General features: G+C 44.5%; 1 protein-coding gene across 1 annotated transcript in view; it reads right to left on the reverse strand.

Annotated features, from left to right (window-relative positions):
* The window catches only part of CAMK1D (calcium/calmodulin dependent protein kinase ID), a 198390-nt gene that overhangs the window by 70386 nt on the left and 107099 nt on the right, over window positions 1-20905 (reverse strand). The window contains exon 3 of the mRNA XM_063397037.1: window positions 4974-5048. Coding sequence (XP_063253107.1) covers window positions 4974-5048 — 75 coding nt within the window. The remainder of the gene's footprint in view (window positions 1-4973; window positions 5049-20905) is intronic.

Here is a 20905-nt window from a genome sequence, read left to right on the forward strand (position 1 = left end):
TAGTGCAAGGTGTCCCTGCCCAGGGCAGGGGGTTGGAACTGGATGATCTTCAGGGCCCTTCCAACCAAAATCGTTCTTTGGTTCTATGATATAAATTCCATTGTGAATGCAGAGACATTTCCTTCTGTCTTTTGCATAAAACTTACACAAAACCCCCTCAAGTAGGGGAATAAGCCTCACCTAAGGAATGTGGCACGGCAGATCTGTGTTTTGCTTTAATTAGCATCCTGATGTGATACTGGCTTGGCGTGCAGATCGCTGTTTTGTAACACACCGAGCCCTTGCTAGACTCCGTAAGGAACCTGGCAAACACAACACTTCCTTCCATTGTCTGTTGTTTTTCTTGGAGGCTGAATATTTTCATTGAAATGTCACTTACATACACAGCTCATGGTCGGCTGCTCTCGAAGTGCACTCAGGCATTGGGCTTTCAAAAAACAAAGTGAATTCAGCACTTAATCACAGCTTAGCACTCTGCTTACTTATCAGCAAAACATAGAGTTGAAAGGCAAAATCACAAGCAGAGGGGATCCAGTAATAACAGAAATTTGTGTGGATTTTACCACTTGTGAGTACCTGCCTGTTTGAGCTGCCTCCCAAGGCACTGCAGGGTTGTAAGGTGCTTGTGTCTGGCAGGGCAGAGCTGATAAACAGCAGGAATGGGGCACTGGGATTCTGAGCCTGCAAACTTGTGGGCAGAGCTTTCCTCAGTGCGTGACTTGCACCCAGCAGGAAGGAGCCTCTGTCATCTCAACTTTTCTGTAACACAAATCATCTGAATAATTCATCAGAGTTAAGAGACCAAGCTGGAAAAACTTCAGGGTTGGGCGTTTCAGCTCAGCTTGGGCTGGGTTTTTTGCAAAGGTAAGGAGAAGTACTTCAGGGTTGGGTCAAACAGGATGTTCACTGTAAAAACTTGTTCTCAGCAGAGATGCCAAAGCCTCAAAAGACACCACACAGGGAAAATACTCTGGTTTCTTTGGAGAACCAGAAACAGCAGCTGACAGGATCTAGGTAAAACAGTCCTGACAAGGGGATCAGATCACAGGTGCCCCAAAGAGGTGGAGCACTGTACCAGACAGGCACTAGGGGTTTCCCTTTCTTTAACTAGAGACTAGTATTGATAAGAATTCCTTTGGATTTGTCAGTATTCTTGCCTCTGCAAAAAACTGCAATGAAACTCATAGGTGGGTTTTCAGCTTTGACCATCACCTACCTGGTTACACACTACCCTGTGCTGCTCCCATATGTTTTGGAGGTGCCTTTTAGACCCATTTTTAGCCTGTTTTCCAAAGGCAGTGAGGCAGTGACTCTCCATCCCAACTTGCCAGCCCTTAGTAATTTCTGACCCATTGGGTGAACTTCAACCAACTTTGACAGAAGAATAGAGGTAAAAAAATATTAAGCTCCTACATATTTTAGGCAAATATGGATGCATAAAGGAGAAAAAGGAAATTACTGTCTTAATTGATTTTTAACGTGGTCCCATACTCTTCTGGAGAAGCAAGAGCTCCAGATCCTGTGGCTTTGGCTAATACGGGTTATACAAATTCTCAGGGAAACCAAACTCTGCTGCTTCACACTTCAATGCATGTGAACAATAGAGATGAAATCAGTCAAGTCTTGGAAATCTGCTCTGATGTACCCAGGCAGCACAGTCAGAAACAGCATTTGCTAATGGACCAGCAAAACTCAGGCACAAAAGACATTTAGATGGGATTATTAGGAAAGATTTCTTCACTGAAAAGGTTGTCAGGCACAGGAACAGCCTGCACAGGGACGTGGTGGAGTCATCATCTCTGGAGTACTTACAAGATGTGTAGATGTGGCATTTGGGGACATGGTGGGATTGGCAGTGACAGGCAAATGGTTGGACTCGATGATCTTTGAGGCCTTTTCCAACCTAAATGATTCTAAGATTCCATGTGTTTATGTAAATCCATTTTTATGCATGATTTCCCAGCATGCAGAAGATGAATCATCAATACCCAAAGAGGCTGATTATACTGATGAAACATTAGTATCTGACATTACCAACCACAACAGATTATGAAGATCTTTTCCTATACTGATGGGTGAAATAAGGCAGATCACTTGTAAGATACAGTGGGGTAATTCTTACCAAATGGCACCAACAGCAACCAAAAATCCTATAACTGCTCATTAACAGAGCTCACTATTACACCAAAATAGTTCAATACAACTATTTCTGAAAGCAATTTATTTCCCCCTATCTTCTACAATATCCTCTGGGGAAATCTCAAGCAGCATCCAGAAGGAACAAAACTTTCAGAGTTTCATTTAAGTTTTTGTCTTTGTTGCCTGTGTAGGTCTTAACTGTACTGTAAGAAATCCAAGCTTGGGAAGGAGCAGATTTTTTCTTGGTTGGAAAGCACATCATCCTCATGGAAATACAACAAATTTGTATTTCAGTATTTTTCTATAGTGCCTGCAAAATTTTGGCAGTCAGTAGAGGCAGGGATTATCTACATTTGCAACTGCACCAGTAAGCACTTCACACCAGAGCTGAGCTACACTGCTGCAGGTGAAAGACAACAAGGAGTTGTCCACAGCCTTGCTGAACTTGGAGGCACTGGGTTGGAATATCTTGCATTTTGGCAAAATGAATTTAAAAAAAATATCCCAGGCCAGCCCTTTCTAAGGAACAGTATAACCCCTTGAGACAGCACATGAAATTCTGAGTTCTTGAATCCAGGAATCTCCAGCCCGGACTTGTGGTTTACCTTGCACTAAGAGGATGGTGTCAGTTTGAACAGTTCTGTGATGGCTTGTATACAAGATATGTGAGAACAAGGTGGTGAAACCAAAGCCAGAGATCCTATCTTCCCAAGAACATGCTGGGAAACACACAGGGCAGATTCACCAACAGCTGCATAACCCTGGGAAGTGCTTCCAGGGGGGACTGGCAGGAACAAATTAAGTGTCAAGTAGACATGGACAGCTGCCTCTTAACGTCCCCTCTCTCCAACTCCAGCACAGACACTGAGACCTTTACTTGCCCATATCTTTGACAGAATAAATGAGGTGTGATATTTATCCTTCAAGCTGGCTTGCTAGCAGGCATGGCTTTCGTGTAAAAGTAGATGCACTCAAGGACAAACATAAACAGAGAAGCTTGGTCTGCCTTCAAATACCTTCTCCCACAGAGCTGCTGCAAGATGCTCAGGGGCTGTAATGTGAATTTTCCACATCGTAGCAAGGATTGCTTGAAAGGTTGGTAATGGAAATTCTGTCCACACAAAATAATCCTTGGGAGGTATTACCTAGAGTCCATTTAGCAAGCAATGACCCAGGGAGAAAGGCATATGGGTTTGAGATTTGTTGTGCTCATGATACTGATCTTTGCGTGGCCCTGATTTTACCCCCCCCTTTTTTTTTTTTTAAATCTAAATGTGCCTTTCTAAAAGCTGCTTGATCAGAACCCCTTCTGCTTCACAGAACCCAAGTTTTAAAAGTAGGCAAAATCAGGAGAAGTTGTTTAGGAGAAAAACACAAAAACAAGAAGCTGAAAAACCCACAAGGAATCTAATAATAATCAGGGCAGAAATGTAAACAAAAAGATACTTCATGCTGTGCAATGGTTCACAGCCATTGTATCAACAAGTTGGTGTTACCTTGGAAACAAAAGATTATCCATACTTGCCTTCTCCCAAATAGGAATCCATTAAAGGAGGCACGCAAAATGAATTTTGAGCCTCCTGGACTTTGCAGTGTTGCCCCTCAACTCTTGATACCGATTGATCCCAAGCCTAACTATTGATGAAAACTCAGGAGCAGTGCAGAGGCTGCACCATCCTTCATGTGACATCCAAAGAGATGCAGGTGAGCACCTGGGCTTCTTGTCCTCTCCACCTAGAGACAGCACTTTCCAAAAACAGTGCAGAGAGATTATCCCCTACATTCAGTTTAGTGCTCTTGTAACACAAGGCACAGCTCTTTGTTGGGGCTGAGGACTGCTTGGAGCTGCCACCCCAAATGCTCCTGATGGGCTCTGGCTGCTGGCTTCAGCTGGGCATCTCACCCCACTGGGCATCAGTGAACCTGTGTCCCCCTGGAACAGCTAAATGCTTGGCTTTCAGAAAATTATTGGCTGGGTTTACAAGAACAGATACAACAGAAAGGGTAATTCCCCAGTAAGTGTTGAATAGTGAGCAAAGAAAAACTTATACCAAGTTAATCAGTATAATCAGTGTCACCTCTCATTATAGAACTACAGTTCAGATAACCCAAATATCTGGATGCAAGGATTTTATAAAAGGGATGGTTATAGTACATTAAACAAGCTAATAATAAGTAGGAATAATATCTATTTTTTAAAAAAGAGATTAAACAAAACTAAGATTTGTAAATCAACTTATCACAAAATTGGTCCTTCCTACAATCCAGCTGGCTTGTTGGAATTTGTACAACACTAATGTTCCTGTGCAAGTCCTTTTGCAGCACTCTGAACTGAAATGTAGGGCTACAGAAACACACTAAAAATTTACAGGAAACTATTCTCCTCACAATGCCAGCACAACGACTTCTGAGGATATCACCATGCCTGGACCTTACCAAGAGACAAGGGACCAGCATTTTCCCCAAGGGCTTCCCCTGAAGGATTTAACCCCAGAGCTGCCTCTGCCAGATGCTCCAGGCTTCCCTATGGCTCTTCTCATCTGTAATTTACTCTCTGCCCTGTCTGTCTGTTCTGCTCTTTTTTTTTGATACAACCACAAAACCACTCTGGTTTGATTTGGGTGAGACTAGTCACAAAAACAATTTAATTCCCAATTTTACAACACAGCACAGCACAACTAGAGATCTGGTTTTGACCACCCTCCAGGGATTTCGTAGTCTGTAGCACACAAGACAAATACCTTTTACATATCCCATCTTTTGGGTTAAAGAACAGGACCAGAACAAGAAGAGTTGGCAACTGATATAAAAACTTCATTAGGTTCAATACTTACAACTGCATGACCAAATATAAATGGTTCGGGCTCTCATAGATGTCTTCCAGAGCAACTATGTTTTCATGCTTGATCCTGAAAAAAATACCAGATAAGATAGGATGAAATAGTGATTTTAATTTTTTTTTTCACATGACTGCAAAACATAGAGCTATTTTTAGTTACATAATACTTGCCAGTGTTTTATTCAACATAACAAACTTTTTGCAAGGACATGTAGTGATAGAACCAGGGATAATGGCTTTTAACTGAAAGAGGGTAGATTTGGATTAGATACTAGGAAAAAATTCTTTACTGTGAGGGCAGTGAGGCAATGGCACAGGTTGTCCAAGGAAGTTGCAGATGTCCCAACTCTGGAAGTGTTCAAAGCTGGACAGGGCAGCCTGGTCTAGTGGAAGGTGTCCCTGCCCAAGGCAGGGGGATAGGAACCAGATAATCTTTAGGGCCCTTTCAACAAAAGTAAGCAGTCCAAAGTGCTTCACAGCCCTGAATAAAGTTATTATTCAGGAAAATTTCTTTCTATTAGCTCTGAAGCCAGAATGTGCAACAGTTAAGTATCTGAGTCATCAGAGGTATAGAGTTCCTGTGCCAGATGAATGAAGATGGTTGGTTGGAGGCTGAATTCTCAGGACAGCTCTGCTGCAGGGTGCAAGGGAGTGACAGAGGCAGGGTGCAGGCTGGCAGGGAGAAAGCAGGGATGTGAGCCTGGGATGAAGCTGGCACAGGGAATCAGCACCCATATGACAGCCCCATGCTCCTTCCCATCAAATTTGTGCTGCTCTAATATTAATCCCGGTCTTGATGCCTGAATTTTCCTCCACCATTATTAAGCACTGTGTGCAACAGCTCCAAGAGTCTTCATGGCTTTTCTACATCCCCACCATTCCCACCAAGCCTCTTGCCAAAACAAGCTTTAAAGAGAAAAGTCATCCCTACAAGCACACATCTCATTAATTACTTCAGTAACGCCTCTATGGGTTTGTTCCTTAAATGTTTACAAATAATTTGCAAAGGATATATTTAACTTCTGTAAACCCTGCAGAGACTACCCCAGTGCAAGCCCAGGGCAGAGCATCAATTACACCAATTCCAGACAGTATTTTAAGAGCAAGAGAAAGATGGAAAATTCTAAGAAGAGGCCACTCATTAAGCAACAGATGGGTATGTTCAGAAGGAAAGTAAACATGCATTGTCAGCAAATGCAAAACTCTCTACATGTTTCTAGGTTCAAGTAGCTTAATTAAGATGCTTAATCATGTGTCTGGACCTTATCCTCTACGGTCACAAGCTTCCTAACACCTGTGTGATGACGTGGAGAGCAGAAGGTCCCTTGTGCCCAGCAGGATCTTTCCTGCAAGCAGGCAGACTAATTCAATTTCCTCTGAATCCACTGGAAATATTATGAGTGACCTGAATTTATGCCCATAATCAGTCATCAAAAGCTGTGTTCATGCAAGGGGTTTCACACACAGGAAGTTTAACGTCAACAATAAGCAAACTCAAATGTAATACACTGCAGGATGCTAGAGCAAAGAAGACATGACCTGGCTCTTCATTCTACCTGAATAGCTGGAAAATTCCATGATACTTTAGCAAAATTTCCAGGTAGATTGCATCACAAATTAAATTCTTATTATTTGCAACAGGAAACCAATACACCACCCACTTGGCTTTACACAGCAAATGTTTGGAAGCATTTATTTTGTTGTGCAGGCTAGTGTCTGGTCTCTTCAGGGTTAGTTAGGACAAGGGCAGGTTTGCCTTGTTTAGTTTAGTTGAAGATATATTAGAAATAACATTTCAAGCAATTACTGATTTTTTAATGAAAATTATTGTATTTATTTATCCACTTTCCTTTATGCACCACACACATTCACACGATCCTTTGTGCTCCTCCTACCATGATGCTGATGGCAGTTTAACTCAATCAATCTGCCATGATGTTTAAAGCCTCCAGTTCAGTCTGTGCTATGGTTTTCTCCACACACACACTAATGCTTTGCATTTCTATTTTCGGAGAGCCTCAGAGGTTCCCCAAAGCAGCCTCACCATCACACACATGGTCACCCACAGCCAGGGAGGCTGAGGCCAGGAAGGAGCTCATCAGAGGTGCAGTGCTGAGCACGGGGCTGCCCAGGACCCTCTCCCCTCCCTGATTTGCAAACCAAATGTCCCCGTGCTCTCGGAGGGAGGGCAGATAAACCTGCTAAGTGCTGCAGAGGAGGAGGAGAAGACACGGGGTCCCCTGTACTGAGCCTGTCTGCCCCCTCTGAAATCAGATGCGGGATGTGAGCATGTGGGAAGGCAGCAAACATGAAGTGTGATCTGGGAGAAGACAGCTGAAGGAGCTGCACCAGCCATAAAGGACACGAAGAGCAAGCAATGCCTCACAGGAGTGATGGTGTTTGGAGCACCATGTCCCTTTGGGACACACCAGCCACCCCAGCTGCTGGTGGCTGCTGCACTCCAGGGGCACGATAAGAATCCCTTATTGTGTATTTTTCTCCCCTTTGTCTCAGCCTCCCCAAGCCCAGCAGGGCCTCAACCGTGGTGTTATGCAGTGTTTCATATCCATGGCCAAGTGCACATCTGCAAATGAATCAGCTTGTCCTGCACAGCATTTCTGTACCCAGAGGAACTCTCAAATGACAAGCTATTAAAAGGAAAATGGAATTAAAAGTTAAAAAACCAACAATGTGGAGATTACATGGAGTGAAGCCCACAGCTTAGACAAATCTGGGGGTTGTGTTGCTGGAGCTGGAGCAGAGCAGCCATGGGGTTCCCAGCAGAGATCACTGCTGCCAGCAGCAGCTCCTCTGCCACTCACTCCAGATATTCACACAGAAATCCATGTGCTCTTTCTTCCCTTTACAGCATGAGCATGCAATCACTTCCAGCCCTGGTACACAATAATGAATCCTTCAAGGATGAACAATGCTCATTTCAGTAACCTGCTGGGATTTGGGCAAGCAGGTGTGGCATCATCACAACGTTTTGTTGGTACCACAAAATCCAGTGGGGGTGGGGTAAATTTGTCCCACTCCTCTGCAAGCAGATGAGCAGTGCCAGACGTGAGCAACAGGCACACACTCACTTCTGCTTTGCAGGGATGCTTGGGTACTTCGAGAGCCAGGAGCAGCACTGTGAAGTGGCAGCCACTTGCTGGTCACGAACCAGGAGGGATTTGGGGATGGGTTAATTAACTCCACTTTTATATCCCCTTCTAGGAGCACCAAGAGAGTCTCAAAGGTTCAGAGGATTCATTCTGCTAAGCCTCCAAATGCCTGCACGCAGCCCTGCAGAAATACTCACTGGACTGTCTGATCTGCTCAGGACATGACAGGATTTATTATTTTAAAAGGTGCTGCTCTCACTTTACAGAAGGGGAAGCATTGTGCAGAAAAACGACAAGTTTTTCTTTTTCTGTAATCACAAGAGAGAATGGAGCAGAGAGGGCCAAGATTCCTCAATCCCAGAGTAATATCTTAATCAATGGGCAATATTATTTCAATTCCTTCTCCTTCCCATCTCAGTCAGAGAATCTTAATCCAACTTCTCTGCAGACCTTTTCTTCTTTCTGTCCCCCCTCTCCAGACTCCTCGCTTCCCAACACGTGGCTCCCACCCTGCAGTAGATAAATCTGCCTGATTAACTCTGCACAAAGAAGCTCATTGTTACTTTTAGGGTACTTGATAGTGCAATATTAGGGCTGTAGCAGAGGAGACATGGACATGGGCTGGGGTGACAGCAGTTCCTATTACTTGTTTCCAAAGAAAGAAAAAAAAGCCCTGAAAGTTAACATCAAAGCATGGACTCGCTTAAAGCAAATTAGATCCGATGACACAAATTGATATGAACTAAGGAAAATTGCCCTTGCCACCCCTTCAGCCTCCCTTTCATCACATTTGCTATTTTTCCTGATGCTCCCCCTCCATCCTGGCAAACCCCATGTGCTGCTTGCATCTCCCACATCCTGATGTGTCCCCAAAATTCCTCCATTTGGGGAGCAAAGGGCAGGTGCCACCCCCAGCCACTGCTTTGTTCAATTTCAGGAATATTCTGAGACCATTAGACAGAAAGAAGATGTCTAGAAATAAAAAATAAAGGGAGGCTAATTCTTTTTTAGACTCAGGGCTTTTCACCCTACAAGTCTCATGTGATGCTGCAATAGGAAAAAGAAGAGGACAATATATCTAGAAGTGAGAATCAAGGGAATTTAAGTGTACAAAAAAAACCCCCAAAACCATAAAGAGGGATTAAACCTGGTAAGAAACTATGAAAAGTTTAGTATAAAAAAGAAACTATGAAAAGAAAGGATGGAGTCATCCTGTTCAGAGCAGCTCTGGGTTGGATGCTGTGCCTCAGGCAGACACAAACCTTGGGGCTGGAGGCAACCATGTGAATTATCAAGCCTCCCCTCCAGACTTTCTCAGTCTAAGATTCTGCCATGTGCTCCTGCAAAGGTGTCAGCGACACAAATGAATGAAGGCAATGTTGCACTTGAGCAATATTTTAACACATGGCCGGCCAAGATTTAAAGGAGCAAACTGAACTGGGCAACCAAGGACCTCAAGTGAGTTTTCTGGGCATGGCAGCTGTGCAAACAAGGGCTGACAAAAGAGTGCTTGATCTGCAGCAGAGCCTCAAACACAGACTGGCCCCCTTTGCTTCCTGTGGAGTCATTGCATGAGAGCATTGATAGGGAATCATCGTTTTTCCCTGACTGCTACTGCTGAAACACAGAAACATCCACCTCCAAAGGGGCTGAAACACATCCACAACATGACTTGGAGTGACATTTGGCCCTGCTCGCCAGTTCCCAGCATGTCAAATGGGCTGTGCTGCAGTGCTGGAGAGGTGATGAGTACATGGCATGGCACCCCAGTGATGCTAAAATCCTCCCTTGCCACTGGCTAGCACAGAGACACCATGTCCTGCTCACTCCCACCAGAAGTGCACAAGCCCCCATAGGTCCAGATCTAGCTCTAATGGACAGTACTCACTCAGATGTTCGCCAAAAAAAAATCTAAAAATCAATATATTCCATGGGCTTTGGCTGGAAATTGCTTTTAAGAAGCAAGGGATTAAAATTTGGAAGTTGATGTACAATAAGGGAAATTAAATCCTTTAATGATTGAGCTTTCTGTACCTCTCTGCTGCCTCCTAACCATCCCAGAGGCCAAAGGGCTGGCATTAAACCTGCTGCGTGCTGCCATGGATCATTAATTAGAGGGCTCCACTCTGCACAGATAAAAGCAGAGAACCCAGATTTTGCTGTTGCTTTGGCTGCTGATCTACCATGAGAGCATCTGAAACAGCCCAGCTACAAACCACGATTGAATCACTTCCATTAATATCTATCATATTTAACACCAAAACCCAGGATCACTTAGAAGAATACTGTACAAAAACCTAGGGCAAACACAAGAGCTGCTTAAGTAGGGCAGGTGCCCCCCACAACAACTCTTTCCAAGTCAGTGCTACATTTGCAAGACGTGACATTTAATGCTGCACCTCCACGAGCAGCACGTGTCACGGGTAAAATGCCACACGAAAGCACAAATAATTCTGCAAAAGCCAGAACTAACAAAGCGTGAGCCTGTAAGGATTCAAGGCTTTGAGTAACCAACTGTCTTTGAGAATCAATGCTCCATTATTCCCACATGTACCCTGGAGAGAGTTTTGCCAGCAGTATGAGGGTTGATGAATTCACCAGTTGGCAAAGGGAAATGTTTAAACCACAGTTTCTGCCATGGAGGGCACTGCAAACTTACCTCTGCTCAGCTGTCTTATTTGTTTGAAATGAGTCAGTAATTTCAGCAGATAGTGGGATAGTCTCACACATGTTCACAGGGAGTGATCAGATCAGATTGCTTTCCACTTGAAAGGAAACTACCAAAAAATCTTCATGATGGTTCAGAGGATGTGAGGATGGATGGGAACAAGGCAGCCTGAGCTCAAGGAGTGACTGTGGCAATTCTTTAAGAGGGGAGTGAGGGCAGAGTGGGATGGCAGGGAAGGAGACTGGTGGCTGTCCTGGAAATGGCTGGCTGGCTGCAGCACAGCTCTGCCCACCATTCCTGCTCCCAAAAAACATTCCAGTACTGATGCTGTGTGTGACCTGCACTGCCTTACCTCAGTTCTTGTAGAGGGGCTCAAAACTGACACCAGGACTGGAGGTGCAGCCTCACCAGAGCAGAGCACAGGACAACCACAGCCCTGTTCCTGCTGGCCACACTGTTGCTGATGCTTGGGATATGAAAGGGAGGGAGGAGAGTGTGCTGCCTCACATCAGATGTGTCCTGTTGATTTCCAAGGGTCCAAATTGTAAGAGGCTACCAGATTGATGTCACCAAGTCAACCACCTTCCCCTGAAATGGGCACTCCTGGAGACAGCTTTAGAAGAAAGGTGGAAGGTTTAATGACCCTGACATTAATTTCTACTACTTCCTATACCCACAGTGTCCTCCCAGTGCAGCAAACAAGAACATGGTCCAGCAGTGGTGACAGCTTCTGTGGCTGCAGAGGGGGCTTTGGTCCCCACCATCTCAGGGCAGCAGTCTCCCCCTCTCTCACTCACAAACACACATGCAAATCATGTAAAACTTAGAGACACATCAGCTCAGACACAGAGCAGAGATGTTAACAAAACCAGGCAGATGTCAGCTGCTCAGCAAAGGTGGCTCTACAGAGTCTGCAAATCCAAAATATCTGGTTTTTCTCTCCTACTACACTTAGATTGCCAACGTTTTTTGAAGTTATATCCTTAATTTGCCTATGGAAAGAGCTGGAGGAGGTTTAGTGGAGTCAATACTGAATATTCCCTTGCTTTAAAAATAAAAGAGAGCTCATTTTTATGAGCTGCAATTCAGAAATGGTGCCATGTCCCCATGCCAGACGGTATTTTTCGACCTCCTCTGATCCCCTACCACAGTGATACCTTTTGTTCCCACCCACATCACACATCTTGCCTTGCTTGATCTAACAACTGGGCAAGGGACAGCTAAATCCAGCTCAAAGCCAGATGGTTCAGTGCCCATATGCTGAATGCCTGGCCAAATTAGTTAAATCTCTGTGGCTGGAAGGACAAGGAGTTGAACTTTGGGGTCACGTGGGGGTTTTGAAACACAGACTGCTCACAACACAGGAAAGAAATTAATGTCTTCATTAATATTTTTAAGATTTCTATGCTTCTGTCAGGTTAATTTGGTATGCTTTGGGAAACCAGCTAAAAACATTGGAGAGAGGAGAAAGACCTTGGATGCCCTAGAGGATGGTACACAAAGTAAACATGGAGGGATGAGTCACATCATAACCTTTCCTCAGCTGTGACTGAAGAGGAGACTGTGACAAAAAGTTCCAGTGCTGGTAGCAAGCAGCATGTGGCTCAGAGCAGGTGTCTGAAGGAATTAGGAAGAGTCAAAATTCAGGGAAGCCCACCAAAAAACCTACTTCTATTAGCTTTAGAAGAAAGTGATGATTTTAAAATTAACATTGTTTCCAGTTTAGTTTTTTTGGACTTCATGTAATATTCTGTATGCAAAGCAATGGGCCAGGATGGGATTTGTCCTGATCCAGTGTCCTAGCAGGATGCTGAGTGATTCTGCTGCCAGTGCAGCTGCCACCTCTGGGGCCCACACGGAGGAGAAAGGACAGGGAGGTGTTAGGACACCTTGTCTCATGATTATACAACTCAGCCTCTTTCCATTTCATTTTCCAGATCCTACCCATCACCTCTATAACCTCCTGTTACTCATGATTGAAGACTCAGAAATATTTCCATCCATTTCAATGGCCTTTTTTCCCTAGCACTGCATGTCCTCTGTAGCAAATCCCAGCCTTATGTACCACATGCATAAAAGGTTCTCATGAGCTCTCACGGTGATAAAATCACGCTGCAGACATTCCACAGGTGGAAACCTGAGCTGTGCAGTTAATCAGCTGTAGCACTACCTGGCTGTGACAAAACCTACCCACATAAACCTTGAAATTTCTGATGCCTGCCCTGTCTCACGTTATCCTTCCTAGTGAGGTCACAACAGAGCTCAGACAAAGCTGAACATTTTCAGCACAGATTCATGGGTTTTCACCAAGCACTGGTGGAACTTTATAACCCCCCACAAACATAACAAATTAATTTGGGTACTTTGAGAATAACCATGAGTGATTCCTGGATCACACACCTGGATTTAGGTGCTGACCTTGTGCTCACTTGTCTCAAGCACTTTCAGGGGAACGCTGCTCAGCAGCTGTTCAAGGGAAGGAAATTCAATTTCTGGGTCTTCTGTTATTAAAACTTGCAACTCTAGTGTAAAGACTAGGTCCAAAAAACCTTCTGGAATGATTGTGTTCTGGCTGCTCATTCAAAAACAGGAACATCCCCGTGCCAATGCCATTTCAGGAATATCCCTGACTCCCACAAGAAGAAGACCAAACTGTGAGAATGAAGGTTTCCAGTCGGGGGATCCCAACTGGCAGCGATCAAAAAGGCTTGCAAAACTTGGACAGAAACCTCCAGGCTGTTTAATGTGAAACACATCAAAACAAATATTAATGATCAATTAATCATTAAAGGTGAAAAAGATAAGAGCAGTGTCTGCAATGACTTATCTCAGACAAAACCAGTGTACCTTTAGTTCTTGGCAGCAGCAATGTTTTCCTGTGTGGGGGACTGTGGATTTACATGTGCAGCCAGCAATTAGGGATGATTCCCACTCCCTTGCCTGGGAGACTGAGGAGCCATGTGTGAGGGGTGAGCAGCTCCTGGGCTGAGATGGGTTCCTCTGGAGGTTTCACGAACATAAAAGCAGGATCTGGAAGAGTGACACTCTTGGAAGGGTGATCTGGCTGCAGTCAGAGCAACTATCTCTGTACATCACCTCACAAAGTGAGATCTTATTCGTTTCCAGTGAATGAAGAGCTGGGTGAGTGGTGTAACAGTGTGTGGCCTCCTGGCTCTCAGGTGAGTGCACACACCCCCAGCTCTAGCTGAAACCTGGCAGCAGACACTCCACCTCTGAAAAGAAAGCCCTGCCATCCGTGAAATACCCATTTGAAACAGACACAGGGATGGTGTTGTCTGTTGTTATCTCCTTTGCTGGTTTGAATACACACTAATGAAGGGTGAATGCTAAAACACCTGCACAGGTAGGTTACACAGACGCGTGGAAAAATGCCTTTTCAGACAAGCACAGAGTTGACAGACATAACAAAGCCAGGTATTTCATTCCACCATATGGGGAACAAATGTAGCTGTTACCCAGATGTGACAGAGCTGGGACTCCCAGCTGGGACTTTTACAGCTTCTTTATCTCTTGGGTTACCCTAGAAGCTAATGCATATGGGTGAGGTGGAGCTGAACTGCTGATAAGGACAAGTAACAGCACAAAGGCAGAGATGGTTTATGTACTCAGAAAACACTGATGTAACCAAAAAGACACTGTCTCACAGCAGGAAGCAGGGCTATGCTCTACAGTCACATCCAAAGAGGTTTATGCCTCAAAACCACATTTTCTCCACAAGAGAAGCAGAAAAGAAAATGGGCAACCAAGCACAAATGACACCCTGAACATAAATTTCTTGTCCCCCAACGAAGCTGAGTCGTCCTCTGCATGCTCATCTCTGCTGATTGTTGCTGGGCAGCCTGGAAAACCACAAGCTTTGACTGAGCCTCAGACGGAGTGTGCATGTAACAAATTGAAGCAAATTACATTTCCTCAGTGCCATGCCAGTGGCCAACAGTGTCACCCTTGCCCAGCTGCAGGTGTCTCCTGCAGGGAGGAACAGCAAATGCTCTCCAAAATGGGTGGAGACCCTCTGTGTGCAGGGGGTACAGTAATAACCACTTTGCTTCTCCTAGCAGGTGTGGGTTTGAGTTCAGATGTGTCCCAATGTGTTTGTGTCACTGTGCATGGGTGGTGCTTGCCTGCACCCTGCCCGCCTGGCTGGCCCCAGGGAGCAGGGGAGCCTGGCAGACCGGGATGCAGGAGCACAGCTCTCCTGGGGCTCCTGGGCAATCCTCAGCTGGCATCCAGGCAGTGGCTCTGACTCAAGTTCTCAGTCTGCCAGGACAGAGACATGACAAACTCATCAGCAGCAAGCTGTCAGAAAAACCCCCTCCTTCCCACCAGGCTACTGGGAAGCCAATTTATTTTCTTTATCGAGACAGAAGTATAAGTAAGAGGGCTAGGCAGGTTTCATCATCCCTGTACCAGGACACTCCTACACAGAAGGCTGCTCCCCCAGTCGCCTGTGGGAAGTGCCAACAGCCCTGGGGTGAGTCACAGGCACCCATGAAAGTGCCATGAAAGTGGGAAAGCTGTGCACAGTGGGGGATTGATCCTGCAGGACAGACCTTGCCACTCCATGTTCATTATGAGTTCCTGTCCTCAATCACAGCGTGGAAAAGCAAACTCAAGGGCAGATCCACTTCTCCTGGCACTTGTGTGGGAGCAGTGGGATGCCTGGGAGTCCCAGCACTGCTCCCTGCACAGGACAGAGGAGAACACAGCCCCAGCCCTCCAGAGCTGAACCTGCCACTTCAGAGCCGGAGTGAAATCTACTGATGGTCAAGCCTGGTTTACTTTCAATCTTCCCAGATCCTAGGGACAAAAAAAAAAAGTCTTCTACTTCCATTTCTATTTGGTTTGCTTTGCATGTGGTCTTCAGGAAAGAAGCAGAGGGAGAGAACAGGAAAAAAACCCTTTCAGCAATGGGCAGAATTAATAACGGAACAACTCAGCTGGGCCAAATTTTGGAATCTTCAATAAGGCAGGACTGCTGGGGGTCTCAGTTGGCTGGATTCCTGTCTTGGCAGCATCACCATAGAGTCTAAAGTAGACTTGAGTGCAATACATCAAGTGGCAGAAAAGTCATTTAACCAGAACAATATAATTAGCAGAAATCCTTGATAATAAGGATGCTTTTTGCTTGTGTATAACAGCTAATTGGTTTTTAACCAGGTGAGAATAAGTTTGAGAAGCTTAATCTCCCCAGTTTTACAAAGGATATCATAAAGGGGTTCTAATTAAAAATTAAATCATGAAGTTCATTTATTCCTGCTACATGTATCAGAGTGGAGAATAGGGACCCCATGTATAGGTTTCTATTTTTAGGAGAGAGAAACCTGGATTCACAGATGTCCCCAGAGCGCCTTTGAAAAGGTAACAGAGGAGTTTAAATCAAAAGCCAGCTCTATACTTGCAGCCACTTGCCCAGAAAAGAGGAATATAAGCTGCACTTTTTCTTCTTGCATGGAAGTATAATTTTTAAAAACATTCACTTAGTAGCCAAGGACTGGACTTCTAAAGATTATTAGGTACCATATGATGCAAGTAACTTCCTACAGTAACTAAGCATCAAAGTGCTTTCAAACTTCCTCCTGGGTATCTTCAGACAGCTGAACATATTAAAAATATATATCTAAAAGATTTTTAAGTGTGATACAGGCACTGAAGGGCTAGAAGACTGGAATCTTTCCATGGTTTTAAATCCCTAATAACCACTGCAGAAAGAATTTATGTTTTTTAAATATGTCACTGTGGCACTGTCCTGCAACAGAGCTTAGAGGTTAACAACACCAATATTTCAGACAGCAACAAGCACAATATTAATGTCATAAGCAGCAATTAGTGTTAAAAGACAGCAAATCCTTCATGTAAAATAAATGCATGTCTAGCTGTGGGAACAGTAGGGCTAAAGAGCAATACTGCAATGACATATGGTTATTTTTCCATTATTCTAGCTAGGTTTTACTACTACCCACTGAATTTTTGCAAGCATGATAAAGCAGAAATGGGAATAAAAATACTTTGGAAGAAGGAGTTAATAAATGTACTTCAAAGGACATCGATAGCAAAATTTCTCTTTGTCAATTCCTTGTTTTCATTCATGTCATTAAGAAGGAATCAGTATGAAAAAGTGGGTTGTTTCATGGCATTCAAGAAAATGTTTTCTAACCAACTGGCTTATAAACTCCAGTTCTATAGATTTCTAATATTTTATGCAGCCAAGTCACACATACAAGTCACACGTGGTGACTCATTTTTTCCTAAGCAATACATCTAATTAATTCAAGGTATTTAGAATGAAAGGTAGCTATTAAGATGAAGACTAAAATAAATGGTACTAAACGCAGCTTTAGTGATGACGGACACAGGGCACTCTGCTAACATCCCTTTCTCTGCTGTGCTAAAAGCTGTGGTGCTCCCCATGAACAAAGCTGAATTAATAAATGAAAGCTGTATCCTGCTTAAAGAGCGTCAGCTATAGAGCTTATCAGGATGATGCTGGATGGCCCCTAGGACATCAAATACATTTTGTTTCACAGTTTTGGTCTGGGTGGAGCATGTGTCAGGGGAGAAGGTATTCTCCTGCTCAGCCTTTGAGGCGACTCAATGCCTGGCTCCTCCCAGAAAAAAGAGTTACAAAACAAGGGGTGTGATTTTATAGCATTCAATCCTGCCTATTGTCTGCCTAATTGGAGTGATGCATTCACTTATGATACATCATGAAACAATCATCACCCCTTCCTTTTTCATCATTACCTCAGCTTTATGTGGCATCAATAAATCCAATGCCTTGTCACAAATTGCAAGCGTATCAGTGCCTCATAGATGCTGAGCACAACAAGTGGAAAATGCTGGGAAAGTAGTTGGTGATGTGATTAGCATCACAAACTGATGAGGTTAGAAGTTCATTTCTAGATGAATGTACACATTCTCACGGGTCTTATCATCTGCAATCTGGTGATCTCTCAAGAGCTGGATTTGGAATAAAATTTACAGAATGCCTCAATTCCAAATGCAACACGAATGCGGGCACAGATGTTCCTATACAATTCCTAATTTGTGCTTTAGCTTAAAACCTAGAATTGCACAGGTCCTTGTCAATTATGTGTCTTCTCATGTGTCACACTCTCCTGCACAGTGCCCCTTGAAGTTCAAATCCAAATTGCATCAGAGTACCAACCAGACCAGCATCCTGTCCCGGGCTTTTTGCCCTGTTTTATTGATCTATCCATCTAGTTATACTTCAACTTGTGAATTACTGCATTATCAGGTTACTCTGTGTTCTGGTGGGATTTTAAAATAACAACCTATTTGATGCAAATAATTATTTCCTCCACCCAGGAGGGCATTTGTGTGCTCTCAATAGGATGGTAAGAGGGAGGAAGCCACCTGCTGAGTTAATGCTGTGGCTCTGAGTTTCCATTAACCTTCTAACTTCACCCATTTTTCATTATGAAATCATGAACTTCAAACCAAGCACACAGAAAAATGTACATTTCTCCCCACTCACATAGCTCTGAAGTAAGACTGGAAACGCAGTTTTCACACTTCAAAAAAATCCACCTTTGACCTAGGACTGAAAGCCAAAGTTGGCAAAGCCAGTGGAATTTGTTTAAGAAGTTTTGAGGATTTCCAAGGGGGTTGCAGTTAGCTTGGAAACATGCTCAGGCTGGCACCAGCTACCAGCAAACACTGTGAAAAATGATTTGGAAGTGCTTAGGGGAAAACAAACACGAATCCATATGCCCAAAATACATTTGGGCTTCAATGTGTGGCTTCATGCCAACTAATGGGCACACTGAGAGGTGCAAACACTGCCAAGAAATCAGCCAGAAACCTCCAGAGACACCAGACACCAAGGAATGTCTCCCTGACACCTTATTTATCTTTCTGAACGGCATAACCAGGTAGAACCAGTCATTTGGAATGGGCAGGAAGGTGTCAGTCCTTACTCCAAGGACACACACTTGCAGATATTTAGAGGATTAAATAACCAAACCTCCTGTCTTTATTCACACCTGAGCTGGTCCACACAATGCTGGTGTGAGACCTCTGAGCTGGTTCTGGTGACACCATAAGGAACAAGCCAAGCAGCCTCCCCAGAGGGCAGACAGGTTTCAGTGGCCTCAAACCAGGCCTACAATACCAACAAAGTCACACTGTTGCAATCCAATGTACAAAATCTGAGCAGTTAATGTTGCATCAGTCATGCATGTGCTCAGTTCACACACAACTCACTGTTGTTTTGATTAATAGACTGTTGAACTATGCTTTGCAAACTCCACACCAGACACAGGTGGGGCAGGAGAGCCTCTGTTCCTAAAGTGTCATTTTGCCTTTGACAGACATGAACACACTTCTGAGTAGATAACCAGAGTTGTCAAACCTCACAGCACTTAATCACGCAGTGTGAACAGTTAAAACACTTAATCTCACCTTAGTCTGTTACTCAGTGTCTCCTGCTTTGTCTGCATTTCTGGTTTGGTTTCTATGTCTTATTTTCTCCTCTGCTTTGAGCTGCTTCCCCCCTGCCCAAATCCATTTACTCTTTGTCAGAAGCCCACCTGAAGGTGGAAAGCTCTTTTCCTCCCTGTGGCAGCTCTCTCACAGGGACAATCCTCTCTGTGGCTGCTGCTTGCACCAGCCATGCCGTGTGGTGACAACGGGTCACAGTTCAGAAGACCTCTGTTTCCATTTGTGCATTTTCTGAGACCCTGCTCAGGGGAGCAATCAGGAGTAAAATAAAGAGAAAGGAAGAGTCACAAACATGCAGTTTCAGTTACTGCAATCTCTTCCTCTCTGGCCTTTTTCATCCCCTCACACTGCTGCAAAGCACATTTCCTAGTCTATGTTTTTGACTGGGCACATTTGTGCACTATTCATTGCCTATTCTCTGGTCATGATACTTTCATTTGTGTTTTTGAGGACCTTCTTAGCCTATTCCCATCTTATCTACTGCTCCTCCTGACCCTTGACTCCTGCACTGGTGTCACAAGGGAGGGACACCAGCAGGCTCTGTAGCCTGGTGCCAGGCAGCAAAGCTGCCAAGCTATGGGACCTGTGAGCTGCCAGGATCCAAAAGAAAGGGAAGCCCCTCTCAGCTGGGTACCCACCTCCTGCAAGGCCAGCAGGGCTCCTGGGGGAGCAGAGGTGCTGAGGTACTGCCCAGAGGCAGATCTCTGAGCTCCAGCACTGCCTTGGCCTATTTCTGTGCCTATCTCCATCCAACATTTTGACTTTCTGGAGGGCTGCTCCCAAGCTCCCAGCTCCCTCTGCAGATCACTTCCTCAGCCCTTGGAACACATGAAGGCAATCTGCATCCTAACCTGGCTCTCAGGGTTTCCTTTTCCTTCCAAATAACAATTCCACAATTTGAAGGTGGGACTTGGCCAAAGAGCTCTGCAGATAAACAACTTCCATCTCTCTCTTTTTTTTTTTTCTTTTTTTTTTTTTTTTTTTTTTTTTTTTTTTTTTTTGCCAAAATAGCTGTCCTCTTGGGAGGAAGAACACAGATGCCTAATGGCCCAAAGGAATTCAGCTTCAGTTGATTAAAGTAAAAGTGGCCCTTGAAAGTGGAAAATTCACCCAGGGAGGAGACTTCAACCTGAAAAGGAGCTGAGACCTCTCTCAGCACCCACTGAGAGGGATTTGCCAGCTGGGAACAGGGCCTAAGCAGAGCAACCTGAGGATGTGCTGACACGGCAGACCAAGAGCACAGCTCCTTTTGAAAACCTCCCCATCCCTGCAGAAACCCCAAGGAAGGAATCTGTCCCTCAAGAGAAATCTGTCAGCTGCCTCCCAGGATGAATCCATCCCCTGTGCAAGCTCCTTCCTGGTGTAGACTTCATCTGGGTACAGGTCTGCTGAGGATGTCACCCATGAAAAGCATTTCTAAAGATGGTCAGAAAAAAGCTAGAACATAACTCTCCATCAAATACTGCTAACCTCTTCCAGGACCAAAACATCTCCTTGTTTGCCCAGGTTGACCACAAAAATACTAAAAAGAGCTTTCAAACAGAGAAATCTAAAATTAGCTACCAAACTTCAAGCAGCTATGAGCATGACCTGTGTTTTATAACCCCAAAAGCAAAGTGATTAAGGCCTCTGTTGGATTTGCCAGAAAGTGGCAATTCCTCATCCAGT

This window comes from Prinia subflava, chromosome 4 (assembly GCF_021018805.1).
Source record: "Prinia subflava isolate CZ2003 ecotype Zambia chromosome 4, Cam_Psub_1.2, whole genome shotgun sequence".
Classification (NCBI taxonomy): Eukaryota; Metazoa; Chordata; class Aves; order Passeriformes; family Cisticolidae; genus Prinia; species Prinia subflava.